The following is a 17,727-nucleotide window of genomic DNA, read 5'->3' on the forward strand; positions in this document are numbered from 1 at the left end:
TGGATAGTTTAGAACGTCCTGGTTACTTTCATAACCTCTGTTCCCTGATGGAGGGTACGAGACGTTGTGTCGATGTAGTGACACTAGGGGTCACTCTTGGGAGCCCCAAACACCTCTGCTTTTTGAAAAAAAGGCCAATGGAAATTGGTGAGTGGCATTTGCATGCCACTGCCCCCGGACATATGGGTATAAAAGGAGCTGGTATGCAACCACTCATTCAGGTTTTGTGCTGAGGAGCTGAGACAAGGTCCTGGCCATTTCAGCAGGTAGTTCAGCATTGTGGAAAGGGGGACACAATGTCTCGTTCCCTCCATCAGGGAACGGAGGTTACAAAGTGACCAAGATGTTCCCTATCTGTCACTCACTCAACGTTGTGTCGATGTAGTGACACTAGGGGTCCCTATACAAAACGCCACAACTAGCTGAACTGTGTTACGTGGACTGGCGGTGCGAGACGGGCAGACCGCCGTGTGCCTCGTAGCCAGCGCACCAGGACGTCACGTAACCTCCCCCAACACTCTTATGAGCGTCGAACGGTCCTTCGGGAACAAGTTGACTGCCCAAAAAATAGGGACAGGCTAGCCCAGCCGTGGCCTCTTTTCCTCTTTTTTCTCCCCAAAAAGAGTGGAATTTGTTAACCAACTGGGGCCATAAATGTCTACATCGGGGGGGGTGTCACTCCGAAGGGGAAGACACTGTGAAAACTACACCCCGCCCAGAGTTGGGGGGGCTATTTTGAGTGGAAATACATCACATGGTCTTACCGAGTCTCGTCGGAAGTATGTCATGTGGAGAAGTCCCATGGTAGGTTCTACCCGAGGGGGAGGAGTTTCTACAAACATGGTGACCGGGGCAGAGGGGCTTCTGCCCAAGGAAGACGCGGTTTACTGACAGGGAAATGATTAAGTGGAAGATATCACATGGGGTCACCTATGGGGAACCACCACATGTGGAGCACCTACCTCAGTACAGGGCCTAGTTAGCACACATACTGGGCCAGCAGCGAGTTTCTCTGCAAACAAATGGGAGTCAAAAGTGCACGTCTTCACCTCATGGAAGGGGAAGGGCGCTATGCGCAAGTGGTACACCAGGCCAGCTGTCCCGTAACTTACCTGTTCGGACCTGACAACACACGGGATGAAACCGGCTCAACCCGGAGATGATAGAACCTCGCAAAGGTGTTAGGTGTTGCCCAGCCACGTCTGGGTGGGCCAGTAGGGTGCTACTACGACGATCTGCTCCTCGTCCTCCCTGACCTTGCACAGGGTCTGTGCAAGTAGGCTCACTGGGGGAAACATGTATTTGCGTAGTTCAGGTGGCCAGCTGTGTGCCAGCGCATCTATACTGAGGGGTGCCTCGGTCAGGGTGTAGAAATGTGGGCAGTGGAAGGATTCCCGGGAAGCAAACAGGTCTACCTGTGCTCGACCGAATCGACTCCAAATCAGCTGAACCACCTGGGGGTGGAGTCTCCACTCTCCCTTGAGCATAGCCTGTCATGACAGCGTGTCTGCAGCGGTGTTGAGGTCGCCCGGGATGTGAGTGGTTCGTAGCGACTTGAGGCGTTGGTGACTGTAGAGGAGGAGACGGCGGACGAGTTGTGACATGCAACGGGAGCGTGGACCACCTTAGCGGTTGATGTACGCTACCGTCACCGTGTTGTCTGTTCATACCAAAACATGCTTGCCCTGGATCAATGGCCGTAACCTCCGCAGGGCGAGCAGTATTGCCAACAACTCGAGGCAGTTGATGTGCCAACGCAGCTGCGGGCCCGTCCAGCATACGGCACCCCAGCCCATCTTGGAGGCATCCGTTTTAACCACGATGTGCCTGGAGACCTGCTCTAGGGGAACCCCTGCCCGTAGAAATGCAAGGTCGGTCCAAGGGCTGAAGAGGCGGTGACAGATCAACGTGATGACCACACGATGTGTCCCGTGGTGCTATGCCCATCTCGGGACTCGAGTCTGAAGCCAGTGCTGAAGTGGTCTCATATGCATCAACCCGAGCGGTGTGGCAACCGCTGAGGATGCCATATGCCCCAGGAGCCTCTGAAAAAGTTTCAGTGGAACCACTGTCTTCTGTCTGAATGCCTTCAGACAGTTCAGCACCGACTGTGCACGCTCGTTAGTGAGGCACGCCGTCATCGAGACTGAGTCCAACTCCAAGCCAAGAAAAGAGATGCTCTGAACCGGGGAGAGCTTTCTCTTTTCCCAGTTGACCCGAAGCCCTAGACAGCTGAGGTGCCTGAGCACCAGGTCCCTGTGTGCGCACAGCAACTCTCGAGAGTGAGCTAGGATCAGCCTGTCGTCGAGGTAGTTGAGTATGCAGACGTCCACTTACCTTAGCGGGGCAAGGGCTGCCTCTGCGACCTTCGTGAAGATGCGAGGGGACAAGGACAGGCCAAAGGGGAGGACCTTGTACTGGTACGCCCGGCCCTCGGAAGCAAACCGCAGGAAGAGTCTGTGTCGAGGTAAAACCGAGACGTGGAAGTACGCGTCCTTCAGGTCTACCGCCGCGAACCAATCTTGATGCCGGACGCTCGCTAAAATGCGTTTTTGCATCAGCTTCTTGAACGGGAGTCTGTGCAAGGCCCGCTTCAGTACTCGCAGGTCCAAGATTGGCCGCAACCAACCGCCTTTCTTTGGTACAATGAAGTAGGGGCTGTAAAACCCTTTCTTCATCTCAGCTGGAGGGACAGCCTCTATCGCACCCTTCCGTAGAAGGGTAGTGAACTCCGCACGCAAGGTAGTGGCATTCTCGCCCTTCACCGAGGTGTAGCGGATGGTGCTGAACCTAGGCAGGCGCCTGGCGAACTGAATCATGTAGCCAAGTCGAACGGTCTGTGTCAGCCATCACGACGGGTTGGAAAGCGCGAGCCACGCGTCCAAACTCCAGGCGATGGGGACCAAGGGGATAATCACGTTGGACATACTGGCGGGTGGGGCCTCGTGGCAGGGCAGAGCCTGAGGCGCCACGTCAAGGGGGCTCGAGCCCCGGGGCCAGGGACATCGAAGCACTTACCTGGCTCCTTATACCCACCATAAGATTGGCCGGGGAGGGGGTAGGAGGAATTTCGTCCTCGCAGTCCATCGGAACCAACCCGGTGTGGGCATGTTTGTGCCACAGCTGGGCACACAGGGGTGGGGGGTCCAACCTGGGAGATGGGGGCGTCAAGGAACCGTGCCTTCTCAGCCTCTCTCATGTCGACAAGGATGAGCCCTAGGTGGCATTCCTGGACTACCAGGGTGGACATCGCCTGCCTGAGAGACCGCGCCGTGACCTTCATCGCCCGGAGAGTGAGGTCGGTCGCAGAGCACAGTTCCTGCATCAATCCCGGGTCAGCGTCTTTTAGCGCCTTGGCTTGGTGTACCTGCAGGAGAGCCATGGTGTGCAGGGCAGAGGCGGCTTGTCCAGCGGCACCTTAGGCCTTAGCCGTCAGAAACGACATAAACCTACAGGCCCTGGACAGGAGCTTCGGGCGCCCATGCCAGGTAGTGGCACTCTGCGAGCACAAGTGCACCGCGTGTGTCTTATCCACCTGGGGGATCACCGAATATCCATTGGCCGCCCCACCATTGATGGTAGTGAGAGCGGGGGAGCTGAAAGATCAGGACCGGGTGGTAAAAGGTGCCCACCACGACCTTGTCAGTTCCTCATGCACTTCCAGGAAGAAAGGAACCAGGGCGGGGCACGACCGTGAGTGGCGCTCTGGGCCCAGGGTCCAATCATTGAGCCACGAGGGTTCAGGGGAGAGTGGAGGGTTCCACTCTAGCCCGACGCTCGCGGATGCCCGGGAAAGCATGTTCGTCATCTGCGCGTCGGCCTGAGACTGGGAGACCACGCCTGAAGGGAGAAGCCCAGTCAAAGCCTCCGTATCAGAATGGACGAGCCCACTCTCCGATGCTGCACTCGATAACTCATCGTTTTCCTGGGCCCCGAATAAGAGGTCGAACTCGCCCTGAGATGAGCCACCATTCTTTTCCGAGAGCCCGACCGGGGCAAGCGAGCGTGCTGAGGAATGGGAAGTCAGTGGGGGGTTACCCAGCGGAGGTGGTCCCATTGGAGTCCCCAAATCGCCCCCAGTGCTAACCGACGCGGCCTCATACCCGTAGGTAGAAGGATGAGGCGGGTAGCCGCTGGGGTGACCGCAATGTTGCCATTGTCATGTTCTCGCAATGAGGATAAGACCCATCCACGAACGAAGTCTCCATGTGGGCAGCACCCAGACAAGTAAGACAGCGATTGTGGCCGTCAGAAGTGGAGAGATAACGACCGCAACCAGGAATAACACACAAACGGAAAGGCATCTTTAAAAAGACGTTTCATGTGTGCCGCTCTTTTAGAGTTGAAAATATACTCTTTTAGAATATACTCTCTTTTTGCTGTTCTGCCGAAGCACCCAGGGGCATTCTGCACAATCCAAGGGTGCAGAGGGGGAGAAGCCGCTGAAATGCGCCATAAATCCAGCAGATGAGGTGAATGAACTCAATGAATTCAGCTCAGTGAATAGAACCGATCGGCTTCGAAGAGAAAATCTGAATGAGTGGTTGCATACCAGCTCCTTTTATACCCACATGTCCAGGGGAGTGGCATGCAAATTCCACTTGCCAATTTCCATTGGCCTTTTTTCAAAAAGCAGAGGTGTTTGGGGCTCCCAAGAGTGACCCCTAGTGTCACTACATCGACACAACGTCGAGTGAGTGACAGATAGGGAGCCACACATACCGGTTTGAAAACACCCAAAGATTTGAAAACGCAAATTACTGTTCTGCAGAGATCTATACCTGGCTATGGATGATGTCACATTTTATGAGCATGCACTTTTAAATCACTCAAAGTGACTGGTAGACAGGGAAGCGCTATTTGTCAACATATTCTTAATAGACAGATAGCGGAATATATATACATTCACAGCAGATGGGATTTCCCATTCTCATCAGGCAAAACCCAAAATAATTCCAAATCTCGCTACGTGAATTGTGTTGTGTAAAAAGCACCTCACTCTTCAAAGTTTTACTTAAATTCATATTATCCATTAGGAGACATGACCGCCAAATGAACACGCTGGGATTCAGATGTGTGTGTTTGAAGCATGGGAAAACCACTCATTGAAAAATAAACAATACCATATAAGTATAATTCTAAACAGCATTTTGCACTCTTAAAGGGCACTGCGTGAAGGGGATTATAATATATATGAAAGACTATATTTTTAATGTTATTTCAGACATACTGTAGGGTCTGATTCAAATGAAGGTTTTGGCAAAAATATTTACTACCACACATACAACATAACTTACGGTACTACTGTATTGATGGTACTACCATTTATAAATACTCTGGCACCATCAGTATTTTGAAGCTTTAGTATTACGGTACTACCGTAGTACCAGTCTACTGTGCAACCCTGATAGATAGATAGATAGAGAGAGAGAGAGAGAGAGAGAGCAGACAGACAGACAGACAGACAGACAGACAGACAACAGACAGACAGATCGATAGATAGATTTTTCTAATTTTTAAGAGTAGCTTTTTATTTTTAATTTTAGCGTAAGGAGCTACTTTTAGCCTTAAGATTTTTGTGAATATGGGCCCAGGTTAACAATAGCTTCCATCTGCTTCTTCTATTTCTTCACTGAGTTGCCATAAGCCAGGCAATGACAGCTGGGGATGTCAGAGTTGCCAGCATCAAGCAGAGGTACGATCGTGCTTTTCCTTCCAAGCAACATAAGTGCTCTGATAGCTGCAAAACAGTTATGACACTGTCACAGTGCATGTCTGCACGTATTGCACAGATCACTAGAACATAAGGGTGCTGGAGGCTTGCTGCGGTTTTTTTTTTTTTTTTTTTTGACTATCTTTTTCTGTCGATTTGGTCTCTGTACCTCTATATCCTGTGTTCTCTCTTTCTCTATTGGCTGTAATCTAGTTTTGAATTCTCGTTCCAAATGTTCTCCATGGTACACCTCCCCCATCACGTTCCTCTTAACAATGGCACACTGGCAAGCCCAGATAAGAATCTTTGCCCCCCTCCCAGGTCTTAAACACAGAGCCCTCCACATGAGACAAGAACACGTTGGCATACTGTCTCTCCATTTGTGGAAGACTGCACCTGGTTGGTAATTGAAACGTGGCATCACGTTAAGGTGATGGCAGTCAATTGTAGGCAAGCTTTAAAGTGCTTCTAAGAAACCTGAGGACATAGGGACCCCTTCTGTATACACACCTGTGCCACCCCACCCACCCCCCCCCACCCAGATCTGGGGCCCAAAAATAAACAGACACAACTCCATAAACAATCAATGTCTACATGAAAGGCCAAGTCCAGTGTTTTGTGTCTCCAACATTGAACTTTAAGTTAAATGTAATTTAATTTTAAAGAGATAGTTTGCCCAAAATGAAAATTCAGTCATCATCTAATCAAACTCATGTAATTTCTAAACCAACAAGTATGACTTTCTTCTGTAGAACTCCAGAAGTGAGCTCACTTCTCACTTCTCCTAAAATCTCCTTTGTGTTCCACAAAAAAGAAAAGCAAGTGAGTAAATATAACAGAAATTTCATTTTGGCTGAACTATGCCTTTAAGTTGTACATTTCAAAATTAACAATTACTTTTTGACCAAAACAGAATATGCATATTGAATGGTTCTCTATAATTAACTATATATATACTGTATATATACAGTGCATTCAGAAAGTATTCAGACCCCTTTATTTTTTTCACATTTTGTTATTTTGCAGCCTTATGCTAAAATGCTTTAAATTATTTATTTATTTTTCTGCATCAATCTACACTCCATACCCCATAATAACAAAGCAAAAACCAGATGTTTGATAACTTTGCAAATATATTAAAAATAAAAACTGAAATATCACATTGACATAAGTATTTAGACCCTTTGCTATGACACTTGAAATTTAGCTCAGGTGCATCCCATTTCTCTGGATCATCTTTGAGATGTTTCTACCCTTTTTTGGAGTCCACCTGTGTCAAATTCAATTGATTGGACATGATTTGGAAAGGTACACACCTATCTATATAAGGTCTCACAGCTGAAACTGCCTGCAGAGCTCAGAGACAGAATTGTGTCAAGGCAAAGATCTGGGTAAGGCTACAAAAATATTTTGGCTGCATTGAAGATTCCCAAGAGCACAGTGGCCTCCATAATTCTTCAATCGAAGAAGTTTGGAACAACCAGGACTCTTCCTAGTGCTGGCCGCCTGGCCAAACTGAGCAATTGGGGGAGAAGGGCCTTGGCAAGAGGTGACCATGAACCCAGTGGTCACTCTGGTTGAGCTCCAGAGATCATGTGTGGAGATGGGAGAAACTTGCAGAAGGACAACCATCACTGCAACACTCCACCGATCTGGGCTTTATGGCAGAGTGGCCAGATGGAAGCCTCTCCTCAGTGCACCTAAAGGACTCTCAGACTGTGAGAAACAAGATTCTCTGGAGTGATGAAATGAAGAACTGTTTGGTCTCAATTCAAAGCGTTATATCTGGAGGAAACCAGGCACCACTCATCACCTGCACAATACCAACCCAACGGTGAAGCATGGTGGTGGTAGCATCATGCTGTGGGGGTGTTTTTCAGTGGTAGGGAATGGGATACTGGTCAGGGTTGAAGGAAAGCTGAATGCAGCAAAATACAGAGATATCCTTAATGAAAGTCTGCAGAGTGTTCTGGACCTCAGACTGGGCCGAAGGTTCACCTTCCATCAGGACAATGACCCAAAGCACACAGCCAAGACAATACAAGAGTGGCTTAGGGACAACTCTGTGAATGTCCTTGAGTGGCCCAGCCAGAGCCCGGACTTGAACCAAATCAAACCTCTCTGGAGAGACCTGAAAATGGCTGTCCATCGACGGTTCCCATCTGACCTGACAGAGCTTGAGAGGATCTGCAGAGAAAAATGGCAGAAATTCACCAAATCCAGGTGTGCAAAGCTTGTTGCATCATATCCAAAAAGACTTGAGGCTGTAATCGCTGACAAAGGTGCTTCAACTAAGTACTGAGTTAAGGGTCTGAATACTTATGTCAATGTGATATTTCAGTTTTTTATTTTTAATAAATTTGCAAAGTTATCAAAAGTCTTTTTTTTGCTTTGTCATTATGGGGTATGGAGTGTAGATTGATGTGAAACAAAATATTTAAAGCATTTTAGCATAAGGCTGCAACATAACAAAATGTGAAAACAACGAAGGGGTCTGAATACTTTCTGAATGCACTATATATATATATATATATATATATATATATATATATATATATATATAGTTATAATTAATTACAGGTAACAAAAGATAGAAACAACTAGCAAATACAGTAAAGGTCAATGAGAAAACATTGAAGAACCATACAAAAAGAACAGTAAAATAATAATAATAAATCTAAAATGTTTTTGATTTTTTTTTTTTTTTTGAAAATCTATGAAAAATACAACAGCATGTAATTATTTCTGTTAAAATACATTTTCCAGTCCCAGCTTAATATAGAGATATCTATAAGTAAGCCATTCAAAGGCTGATTCCCTCACAAAGTATAAGCACTGTAGCTCTGTGGCACTATTAGTCATGATTGTTGAAACGTCTTGACCATCCCAAAAAAAGCAACATTGGCTCAACCAATGGCATGAGTTTGGGGCAAGACTATCTGTTTGGGCGACCTATGGAAAACAGAGGAAGTATGTGGTAAAACTGTTTGAAACAGTCATTTTGTATTTATTTATGTATTTATTTATTTATTCAATTCTGTTTGGTGTCACTAGTTGCATAGAAATTACACTTAACCTTTAATTAAGGCAGTTAAGTTACCATTCCAACTCCAATTGATTTTAAGATCATAATTCGGAGCCTGGGAAAATATACAAATAGGTTTGAATCAACTTATCTGCATGAGAAGTTTTCATATTGACTACCCAATCCATCTACAGTGTAGGAGACCAGCCATTTATCAATACCACTATATTCTTGGCTTGCATTTAGAGGAATGATCCAAACATTGATAATCTTGAAATTAGTATTTACCTAGTATTTCTACCTCCCACGAAGCAAAATGATTTATCTGAAGGCTACTGGCATGAAATGCTACAGGTATTCCAAACTTTCTAATGGATTAATTAGATACATTTGGAGAAAATATATGAGAACATTTTGTATGTATTTCTGTCCCTGCTGAAAAGCACTGCTGGTCACCAGCTTATGCTGTGTTTTGGGTGCTGGTCCGCCAGCATGGGATGCTGGTGTACTGGTGTCCTAAAGAGGCTTTTAAAATAGCTTAACCAGCTTTATCGGTAAGACCATGCTGATCACCCAGCTTCTGTAGGAATTGCTGGTGAAAAGCATGGCTATGCTGGTCCTCCAGCTAGAGATAGACCAACACCAAACCAGCACTTACCAGCATAAACAAGCCTAGACCAGCATGGGAACCAGCTTAACATACTGGTTAAACTAGTCTTTTCAACAGGTACAGTATAATTAAAGGAGTAACTCATAATTGATTCTATTTTATGATTTTCTAAAATGTGAATCTTATTTACATAGCACATGTATAATACTGACTGAGATAATTTTTTTGAAAATGAACTGAATGATATATAATGTTAAAATCCCTCTCTATTATATAGTACAGACTACATTTAAATGATAAATGATTGTTGGTCCACTCCGTGGTAAGAGGTTCTTTGAACATAAATATTGAAGCTGAAATTGATATTGTGGGTCTAAAAGGTTTTTTGACAGCTGACCTCTCTTGGCGTCACTCCTATCTCCATGTCGTGGTCCATGTGGACACGAGAATCTCCTGCCATTCTCAGCTTCGGCTCCAAACCTGAAACAGAGAGAACGCTATAGAACTTGTTTAAAAAAAACAAAAACAAAACAACAACAAACAAACAAAAACTTTAGCAACCTATTAACACTACACATTTTTGGAGTCGAAGCCATTCTCAGCTTCGACTCCAAACCTGAAACAGAGAGAACGCTATAGAACTTGTTTAAAAAAAACAAAAACAAAACAACAACAAACAAACAAAAACTTTAGCAACCTATTAACACTACACATTTTTTTTTTAATGAATGCTGAGTCAATGAACCTTGGGATTTACTAATCTGAGTAAAGGGGAGTTGTATTAAATCATCAGCTAAGTCTTGACACAATGGCATTGTCAATTTTGGATGGATAATAAATGTCATTATATAGCTTTATTGTGTCCTATAGGAATATTGAATGGTTTGTTCAGTATTGCTACAGTTTACAGAAGATCAAACAAGGTGAATTCAAAATCAGGATTAATCTCAGCAGCTAATGTCTTACTGCCTGAACCTCTCTAAATTAGGTGAGTAAACATATTTATTTTGTCAAACACCACAGGAAAAGCTCTTCAGCTGTAGCTGTCTGACTCACTAATGGGCAAACAGACAATCTATACCTGACTGCTCAGGCTCCCACATTAAATTGAGTGTCTTGTCAAATGTGACATGACTAGTGATGTGCAAAACTACATATTTTCAAAATCGACCGCATACAATACTAGTCGAGTAAACAGTCTTAAGGCAGGTTTCAGGTTCACCTGACTCTGACTAAACATGTTTCTTAGGCAGTGTTTACATAAGATACACTCTTGCACTCAAAAGCAGCAGGTCTTGAGACAGTTTTTTTTTTTACTTAACACGGTGTCCTGACAACACAAGACTTGCGGCAGGATCCTGAGAAAACACAATGGCGAAAGATGCCTGTCTGAATGTGTATGGCTGTAGCGGCAGTGTATGAATACAAAAAAAAAATAATAATAATTAAAGAGACGGTTTTACCATGCAATCTGTCAAACAGAACACTGTTAGCATGCTAATTAAAGCACCATCATTTCAAATATAAAAGTAAAAATGCATATGCAAGAAAAACTAGTTGGCTTCAGTAATCGAATATTCGACCATCGTGACCCATCACTGTGAGATGGAACAAGGTGCACACACTCAAATCTTTGTGGGAAGATCTTAGATGGTTACTTGAAGGATTAAATTAAGGCTCACAAGGGAGATGTGCTTTCTGTCTAAGTGTGCAGATTGAGTTTGTTAATTTGTGCCTAAAACAGGCAGGCAGTCTCAGCTGTTCCCTGCTCCCCAAAGACTATCTGCATCAGCACCGTCACGCCATGAAAGCTGCTGCTGTTTCCGTCATCCAGTGAAGCTTTTACTCGTATACACAAAGAGATATGCTAACCTGGATGAGCAGCTCTGCATACTCCTCACTGCCTTTGGCAGCTCACTGTCTCCATTCTGACAGTTATAGTGCTCACCTCTCAAAAATATAGAGAGAAGCTCAAACAGATAGGGCCTGAAAAGACAGGAATGGCCTAAAGTTAGTGGAAAAGGGCAAAAAGATGAATAAATAGCTTCTGTTTCAGATCAAAGGGAGCAGCCTAGCTGTCGACTACCTACAGTACATAGGCAGCTGCCTTCTAACAGGTTGATCATGGAAGGTACATTTTTGCTTTAAAAACAGCTAGATAGAGCGCACAGGAAAGGAACCGAAATCAGGGCTATGTAATTGTAACTTGACACGGTATCTTAAAAATGATATAAAACACTGACACGTGACACAACAGCCAAAAACACATGCCTTTGATGTTTCTGTAAATCTGGATGTGGAGCAGGCTAGATGCAAGCTTCGGTGAAGGTGAAGATTACCAATGGTTATTACACAGCGCTCTGGAATACTTGATTCTGATTGGTCAATTCTTCCATCCAGTGGTCTGATATTTCTGAATAATGGGCCTCATTTATGAAACTTTCAAAAATATACACTGATCAGCCACAACATTAAAATCACCTGCCTAATTTTTTTCTAGGTCCCCCTCGTGCTGCCAAAACAGCGCCAACCTGCATCTCAGAATAGCATTCAGAGATGATATTCTTCTCACCACAATTGTACAGAGCGGTTATCTGAGTTACAGTAGACTTTGTCTGTTCAAACCAGTCTGGCCATTCTCTGTTGTCCTCTCTCATTAACAAAGCTTTTCCATCTGCAGAGCTGCTGCTCACTGGTAGTTTTTTTTTTGTTTTTGGCACCATTCTGAGTAAATTCTAGAGACTGTTGTGTGTGAAAATCCCAGGACATCAGCAGTTACAGAAATACTCAAACCAGCCCATCAGGCACCAATAATCATCCATGCGATTATCTTATCAGCCAATCGTGTGGAAGCAGTGCAGTGCATAAAATCATGCAGATATGGGTCAGGAGCTTCAGTTAATTTTTACATCAACAATCACAATGGGGAAAAATGTGATCTCAGTCATTTTGACCGTGGCATGATTGTTGGCGCCAGACGGGCTGGTTTGAAAATAGCGAAATTTAGTCATGGCAATTCGTCTGAAAGAACAAAAAACTTTGGATGCCTTACGCATGTTTTACGCATGGTCGCTATTTTCAAAATAGTAAAACTTTCATGAATCTGAACAATTACATCAGAACGGCTTTACAAAAGATAAAAATAAATAAATAAATAAATATATATATAAATAAATAAAAAACTGCTGTTTCATGATTGATGCCCAATGATGCACATTCAAGATGTAAGTGATTTCACCAGTCGTCCGGATATTGCGACTTTTCCACGAATGATACATTCAGTGATGCCTTTCATAGGAAATGCATCTATGGTGCCTTAAAACGTTGCCTATGTAGTAAGTTTTGGAACAGGGTTGTATGCTTCTTCTTACTGTTCATATTCTTTGTTTCCATTCACAGGTCTTTGTTGCAGACAAATGGATTTGGTCAGTTTAACTTTCAGATGTTATGACATGGTGCATTAAGCAATGATTGAACTCCAGATCCCTGTGATTCATACACTGCACCTGTGCTTCTGTTGGTAATATCATGCAGCTTAGCCTATGCTAATCAGTTACATAAGGCTCCTAATGATAGCACACAATTCCGATGTTCCCCAGCGGCCCAGCTTCAAATATTCCAGGCCATTTTCACCCAAATGACTAAGTGCTCTGAAAGCTGTTTAAGATGTTAGTTAAATAATTCTTAAACAAGTAATGACATACTTTTTAGTGAAATAGGGAGCATGAAAATATGAAAAGTGAGAACCAGAGAGAGAGAGAGCCTATATACAGTTTCTAGCCTATTTAGATAGATATTTAACAAATCCCCCTTTGAATTTTCAAAAAAAAAAAAAAAAGAAAGAAAAAGAAAAAGACATTTTTTTTTTTTTTGCCTTAAAATAGGTATTGATCAGCTAGGAAATTAAATCATTGTGAATTAATCAGGTGAACCGATGAGCAAATTGCAGGGGAAATAGCTCTCACGGTCAGAGGGAATGAGATAATCAGCATTGTGTAGAGCTAAACACACAAACCCCTGGTGTTGTGTTGGGCAACTGCTGATTTTGTGACTAATTAATGCCCCCTATACAGAATCCTTCTCTTTAAAAAGCTGCATCTACATTGGAGATGGAAATTTGTACTTTAAAAAGGTAATGGAAATTTTACAACAATTGGAGGCCGGCCTCATGGGAGATTAAAGTCCTTTGTTTGACCCTAGCTCTTATTTGTCTGATTCCACTCTACTGCAGTGACATCACGCATTCCTGTTTGCACTGCCCTGCTTGCGAGCAGATGGCACGTTAGAGCCGCCATCCACTCAGGAATACAGTGTTGACTGACAGGTCTGCAGTGAAAGGGCACACTGACGTGACCCGCATCCGAGATGCACATGGAGAATACATCACAGACAGACGGCAGGCTTCTGCAACATCCCCTCCTCTGCCATTTCCAGATTGTATGACAAAACGTTCTCATAGCCCCCCTGTGCATTTCTGTGTGACTTTGATGGTTGCATGCCGGCAAAGTGCGCCAGAGCAGAGTCTGTTCCCTCCTGCTTATCTTGCTGTTTTGAAGAGGTAACAAGCTCCTTATCAAGCTTTTAGAGTAACATGCTTTTTGTGGTTTTAGAGCTGGGTTTCAAGCCAGACAAGGGAAAGAGAGAGAGAGAGAGAGAGAGAGAGAGAGAGAGAGAGAGAGAGAGAGAGAGAGAGAGAGAGAGACCAAAGCTTGTGTTTCACAAGGCAAAAAAACCAAATTAAATTTGGGGTTGGCACCATAAAAGTAGTCCATATGACCTCTGAGTTATAGTTCAAATATCTTGAAGCTGAAACTGAAGTCATTATCTATTGATCCTTTTACCCTTCCAGAAGCTCATATCTAGACTGCGTTCACATACAATGTTCAAAAATACCTGTTTTACTACACATGTACTAATGCTATTGTTGGTGTCAATAAGTATGTTTCCATCCAAGGATATTGCAAAAACGAATGCGAATAAATCAGTATTCCCATCCCATGTGTTTAAGAGAACAAAAATGTCACTTCAAAAGAAAATTGGCAAAAAAATAGAAACAAAACAAAAACAGCCACTGTGGCTTTTTTATAGCATGCAGACAAACGCTCTGATGAACATGTGTGCTAGCGTTCAGCAGCAGATGCCTTATTTCTAGGAGTGAAAGCATGTCAGATAGTTTAGGAGGTCATAGTAGCCAATCATTTTGATGACAGCCTTTGTATCTGGCATTTCAGAATAGCCAGGGCAACATTTGAGATGACATTGATGATATCCTCTGAGTGAATTATGTATTCCCATGGCTTGCTGACTTGAATTGTATGGAAATGTTCACAGATATCTCCATCATATATCTTCATTTGTGTTCCACGGAAGAACGAAAGTCATACGAGTTTGAGATGGCATATGGGTGAGTAAATGAGAGAATTATTTTGCTGCATAATTTGTTGATATGAGCTTCTTTCCCACTCAATGAAAGGTGATCTTTTTCCCATGAGTAAGACACTCCAGGCATGCACTTGTATCAATACTAATTAGTGTTTCAATGACACATTTAAGAGGGTGGCTTTAACTGCTCTGAGTTCCTCAGCATGCTGCTTTTGTGCCCCTACATCATTGCCTCTCAGAGCAGATCAGCGTGGTGAGCACGTAAACACTTTTGCAAGAACTGCAGTTTTCTCATTAGACTGCAGAGCTGTTTAAACAGCTTTGAACAAATAGGACAAGCTGGTACCTCACAAAGAGAGACATTTCCTGCAATGTCTGAGGAATGATTCACATGTTTTGTCAACACACTGCAGTTCCAAAATAATTCCAACAACCAGCTTTTCTCAAACAAATGTGAGAGTAATGGCTGGTTAGGGAGGAATGAGCTCACTCGGCAGCAATGCAGTTTACCACTCAGAAATGAGTCCATGCATCCATGCCCTGCAGTCAGTGGGTCGTGGTTTTCTCCATCTCATTCTCTCTTCCCCCCTTTTTTTTGTTTTGTTTTTTGTTTTGTTTTTTGTTTAAGAAAGCAATTCTGAAGATTCAAAACAAACAAGATACGCCAGAGTGATCAGAAAAGTGTTGACGTGGTAAACCTTAGTGTAAGTGACTCGACATGGATGCGAAGGTTGAATCCATATGCAAGAAGTTTATTATAATCAGCAAACAAATCCAAGACACTAGGCAGAGATGTAATCGCTGAAGCAGGCAAAGTAGTCATTACACATGTAATCAGTCCAACCAGGCAAACAGAGCAAAACAGTAATCCAATAATGGTAATCCAGTGAAACAGGCACAATAGTCATAACAAGTAGGCAAATAAACAGACAATGAAAATAATGTTTGGTAAGGCAGTGAAACTGGCAATACTTCTCAAAGTCACAATGGAAGAGCATGGCTATTTATATGGTTCAAACAGGAAGTAACCATAGAAGAAATGGTACAGTGTCAGTATTTGGGAGAGGGCTCCATCTGGTGGTCGGCTGAAGGGATACCAGCCTCATTCGTTACAGAACCCCCCCTCTACGAACAATTCCCAGTGTTCTTCTCCTGGGTCATCCCCTTGGTCGTGGTGCAGGACGATTCGGGTGCTCTTGGAAGTCATGGATCAATGATTGGTCCAGAATATCCTTGGCGGCTACCCAAGATCTCTCCTCTGGTCCATAACCTTCCCAGTCCACCAGGTACTGCATCTGGCCCCCTCGACGACGTGAGTCTATGATCTCTGACTATGTAAGCATGTGATCCCTCTATCTCTAATGGAGGAGGCGGCTCAGATCCGTGGTTCCGGGGCCAGATGTCGGGTGAACAGGTTTCAACAATGACACATGAAAGGAAGGAGAGATGCGGTAGTTAGCAGGTAGCTCCAGTCGGTAATTACAGGATTGATTTGTCTTATAATTCTGAATGGACCAACATACTTGAGGTCTCGAGTAAATAGCCAGACTCTCTGGCCAGGTTGACGTCGGTGTGGGGACGCCTCCGTCGATCAGCTTGGATCTGTTGGGCCTGGACAGCCTGCTGCAATCTGATGTGCATTTATTTATATATATTTAGGTTATGCTAATAGAGTGTCTTTTTCACTGTATTAAAGTTTGCATTCATAATAACACTGTTTTGAACGCTATTATTCCACACCTATGTGTCCCACACCTGCTCGTTGCGCCTGATCCAATCATCCACCGCTGGCACCGTAGAGGGTTCACCCGACCAAGGGAACATAGGAGATTGGTAGCCCAGCATACATTGGAAGGGAGTGAGTCCAGTAGATGAGTGCATGAGGGAGTTCTGGTCATATTCAGCCCATGGGAGGAAGTCGCTCCACCTCTGTTGTTCTCGACTGCAGTAAGACCTGAGGTATCTGCCGATTTCCTGGTTTAGTCTCTCCACCTGTCCGTTTGCTTGAAGATAATAACCAGACGTGAGGCTGACGTTGATGTCCAGCTGTTTACAGAAAGCCTGCCAGACTCTGGAAGTGAACTGTGGTCCCCGGTCAGACACTATATCTTCTGGCAGACAGTAGATCCTGAAAACTTGGTGGAACAGAGTGTTAGCAGTTTCCATGGCAGTGGGTAGACCTTTCATGGGAATTAGTCTGCATGACTTAGAGAAATGATCAATGATAACAAAGATGGTGGTATACTCATTGGAGTTTGGCAGATCGGTGAAGTCGATGGACAGGTGGGACCAGGGTCTCTGAGGGATAGGCAGTGGATGTAACAGGCCGGCTGGCAGTTCCCTGGGGGTTTTAGACTTTGCACAAACTTGACATGCTTTAATGTATGCAGTGACATCATTAATGATTGAAGGCCACCAAAATGAGTTACGTACCAAGCTTATATTTTTCTGGATGCCAAGGTGTCCAGTGCTGAGGGAGGTATGGATCCATTGGAATGTTCTTTGGCTGAGAGTGCGTGGTACATAATGATTTGTTGGAGGGCATTCAGGTAGTGCTGGGTCTGCGTGTTGGGCTCTTTGGATCTCTTCTATGATGTCCCAGCTTATGGGTGCGATGATGACAGAAGGTGGGAGTACGGATTCGTTTTGAGGTATGTAGTGAAGGACGACAGGAGAGAGCATCAGCTTTGCAGTTCTTACTGCCAGGGTGGTAGGTGACTGTGAATTGGAACCTTGTGAAGAAGAGTGGCCATTGGGCTTGTCATGGATTCAGATGAGTGGAGACGCCACACTTCTAGAGCAGCCTTCATGGAGAGTAGCTCCTTATTTCCAACATCATGGTTCCTTTCTGCTGTGTTCAGTTTGCGGGAAAATAAATTACAAGGATAAAGTTTTCCGGGGTTACCGTTGTGCTGAGAGAGAACCGCCCCTATGCCGCAGTCTGAGGCATCCACTTCCACAATGAACGGTTGGTTAGGATCTGGGTGTTTTAGAATG

The 17,727-nt window shown here is 44.4% G+C and overlaps 1 protein-coding gene across 1 annotated transcript in view; it reads right to left on the bottom strand.

Moving 5' to 3' along the window:
* The window catches only part of LOC127417444 (G protein-activated inward rectifier potassium channel 4-like), a 55,532-nt gene that overhangs the window by 21,619 nt on the left and 16,186 nt on the right, over nt 1-17,727 (bottom strand). The window contains exon 3 of the mRNA XM_051657512.1: nt 9,746-9,845. Within this exon, the coding sequence (XP_051513472.1) occupies nt 9,746-9,845 (100 nt within the window). The remainder of the gene's footprint in view (nt 1-9,745; nt 9,846-17,727) is intronic.

Source organism: Myxocyprinus asiaticus, chromosome 26 (assembly GCF_019703515.2).
Source record: "Myxocyprinus asiaticus isolate MX2 ecotype Aquarium Trade chromosome 26, UBuf_Myxa_2, whole genome shotgun sequence".
Classification (NCBI taxonomy): Eukaryota; Metazoa; Chordata; class Actinopteri; order Cypriniformes; family Catostomidae; genus Myxocyprinus; species Myxocyprinus asiaticus.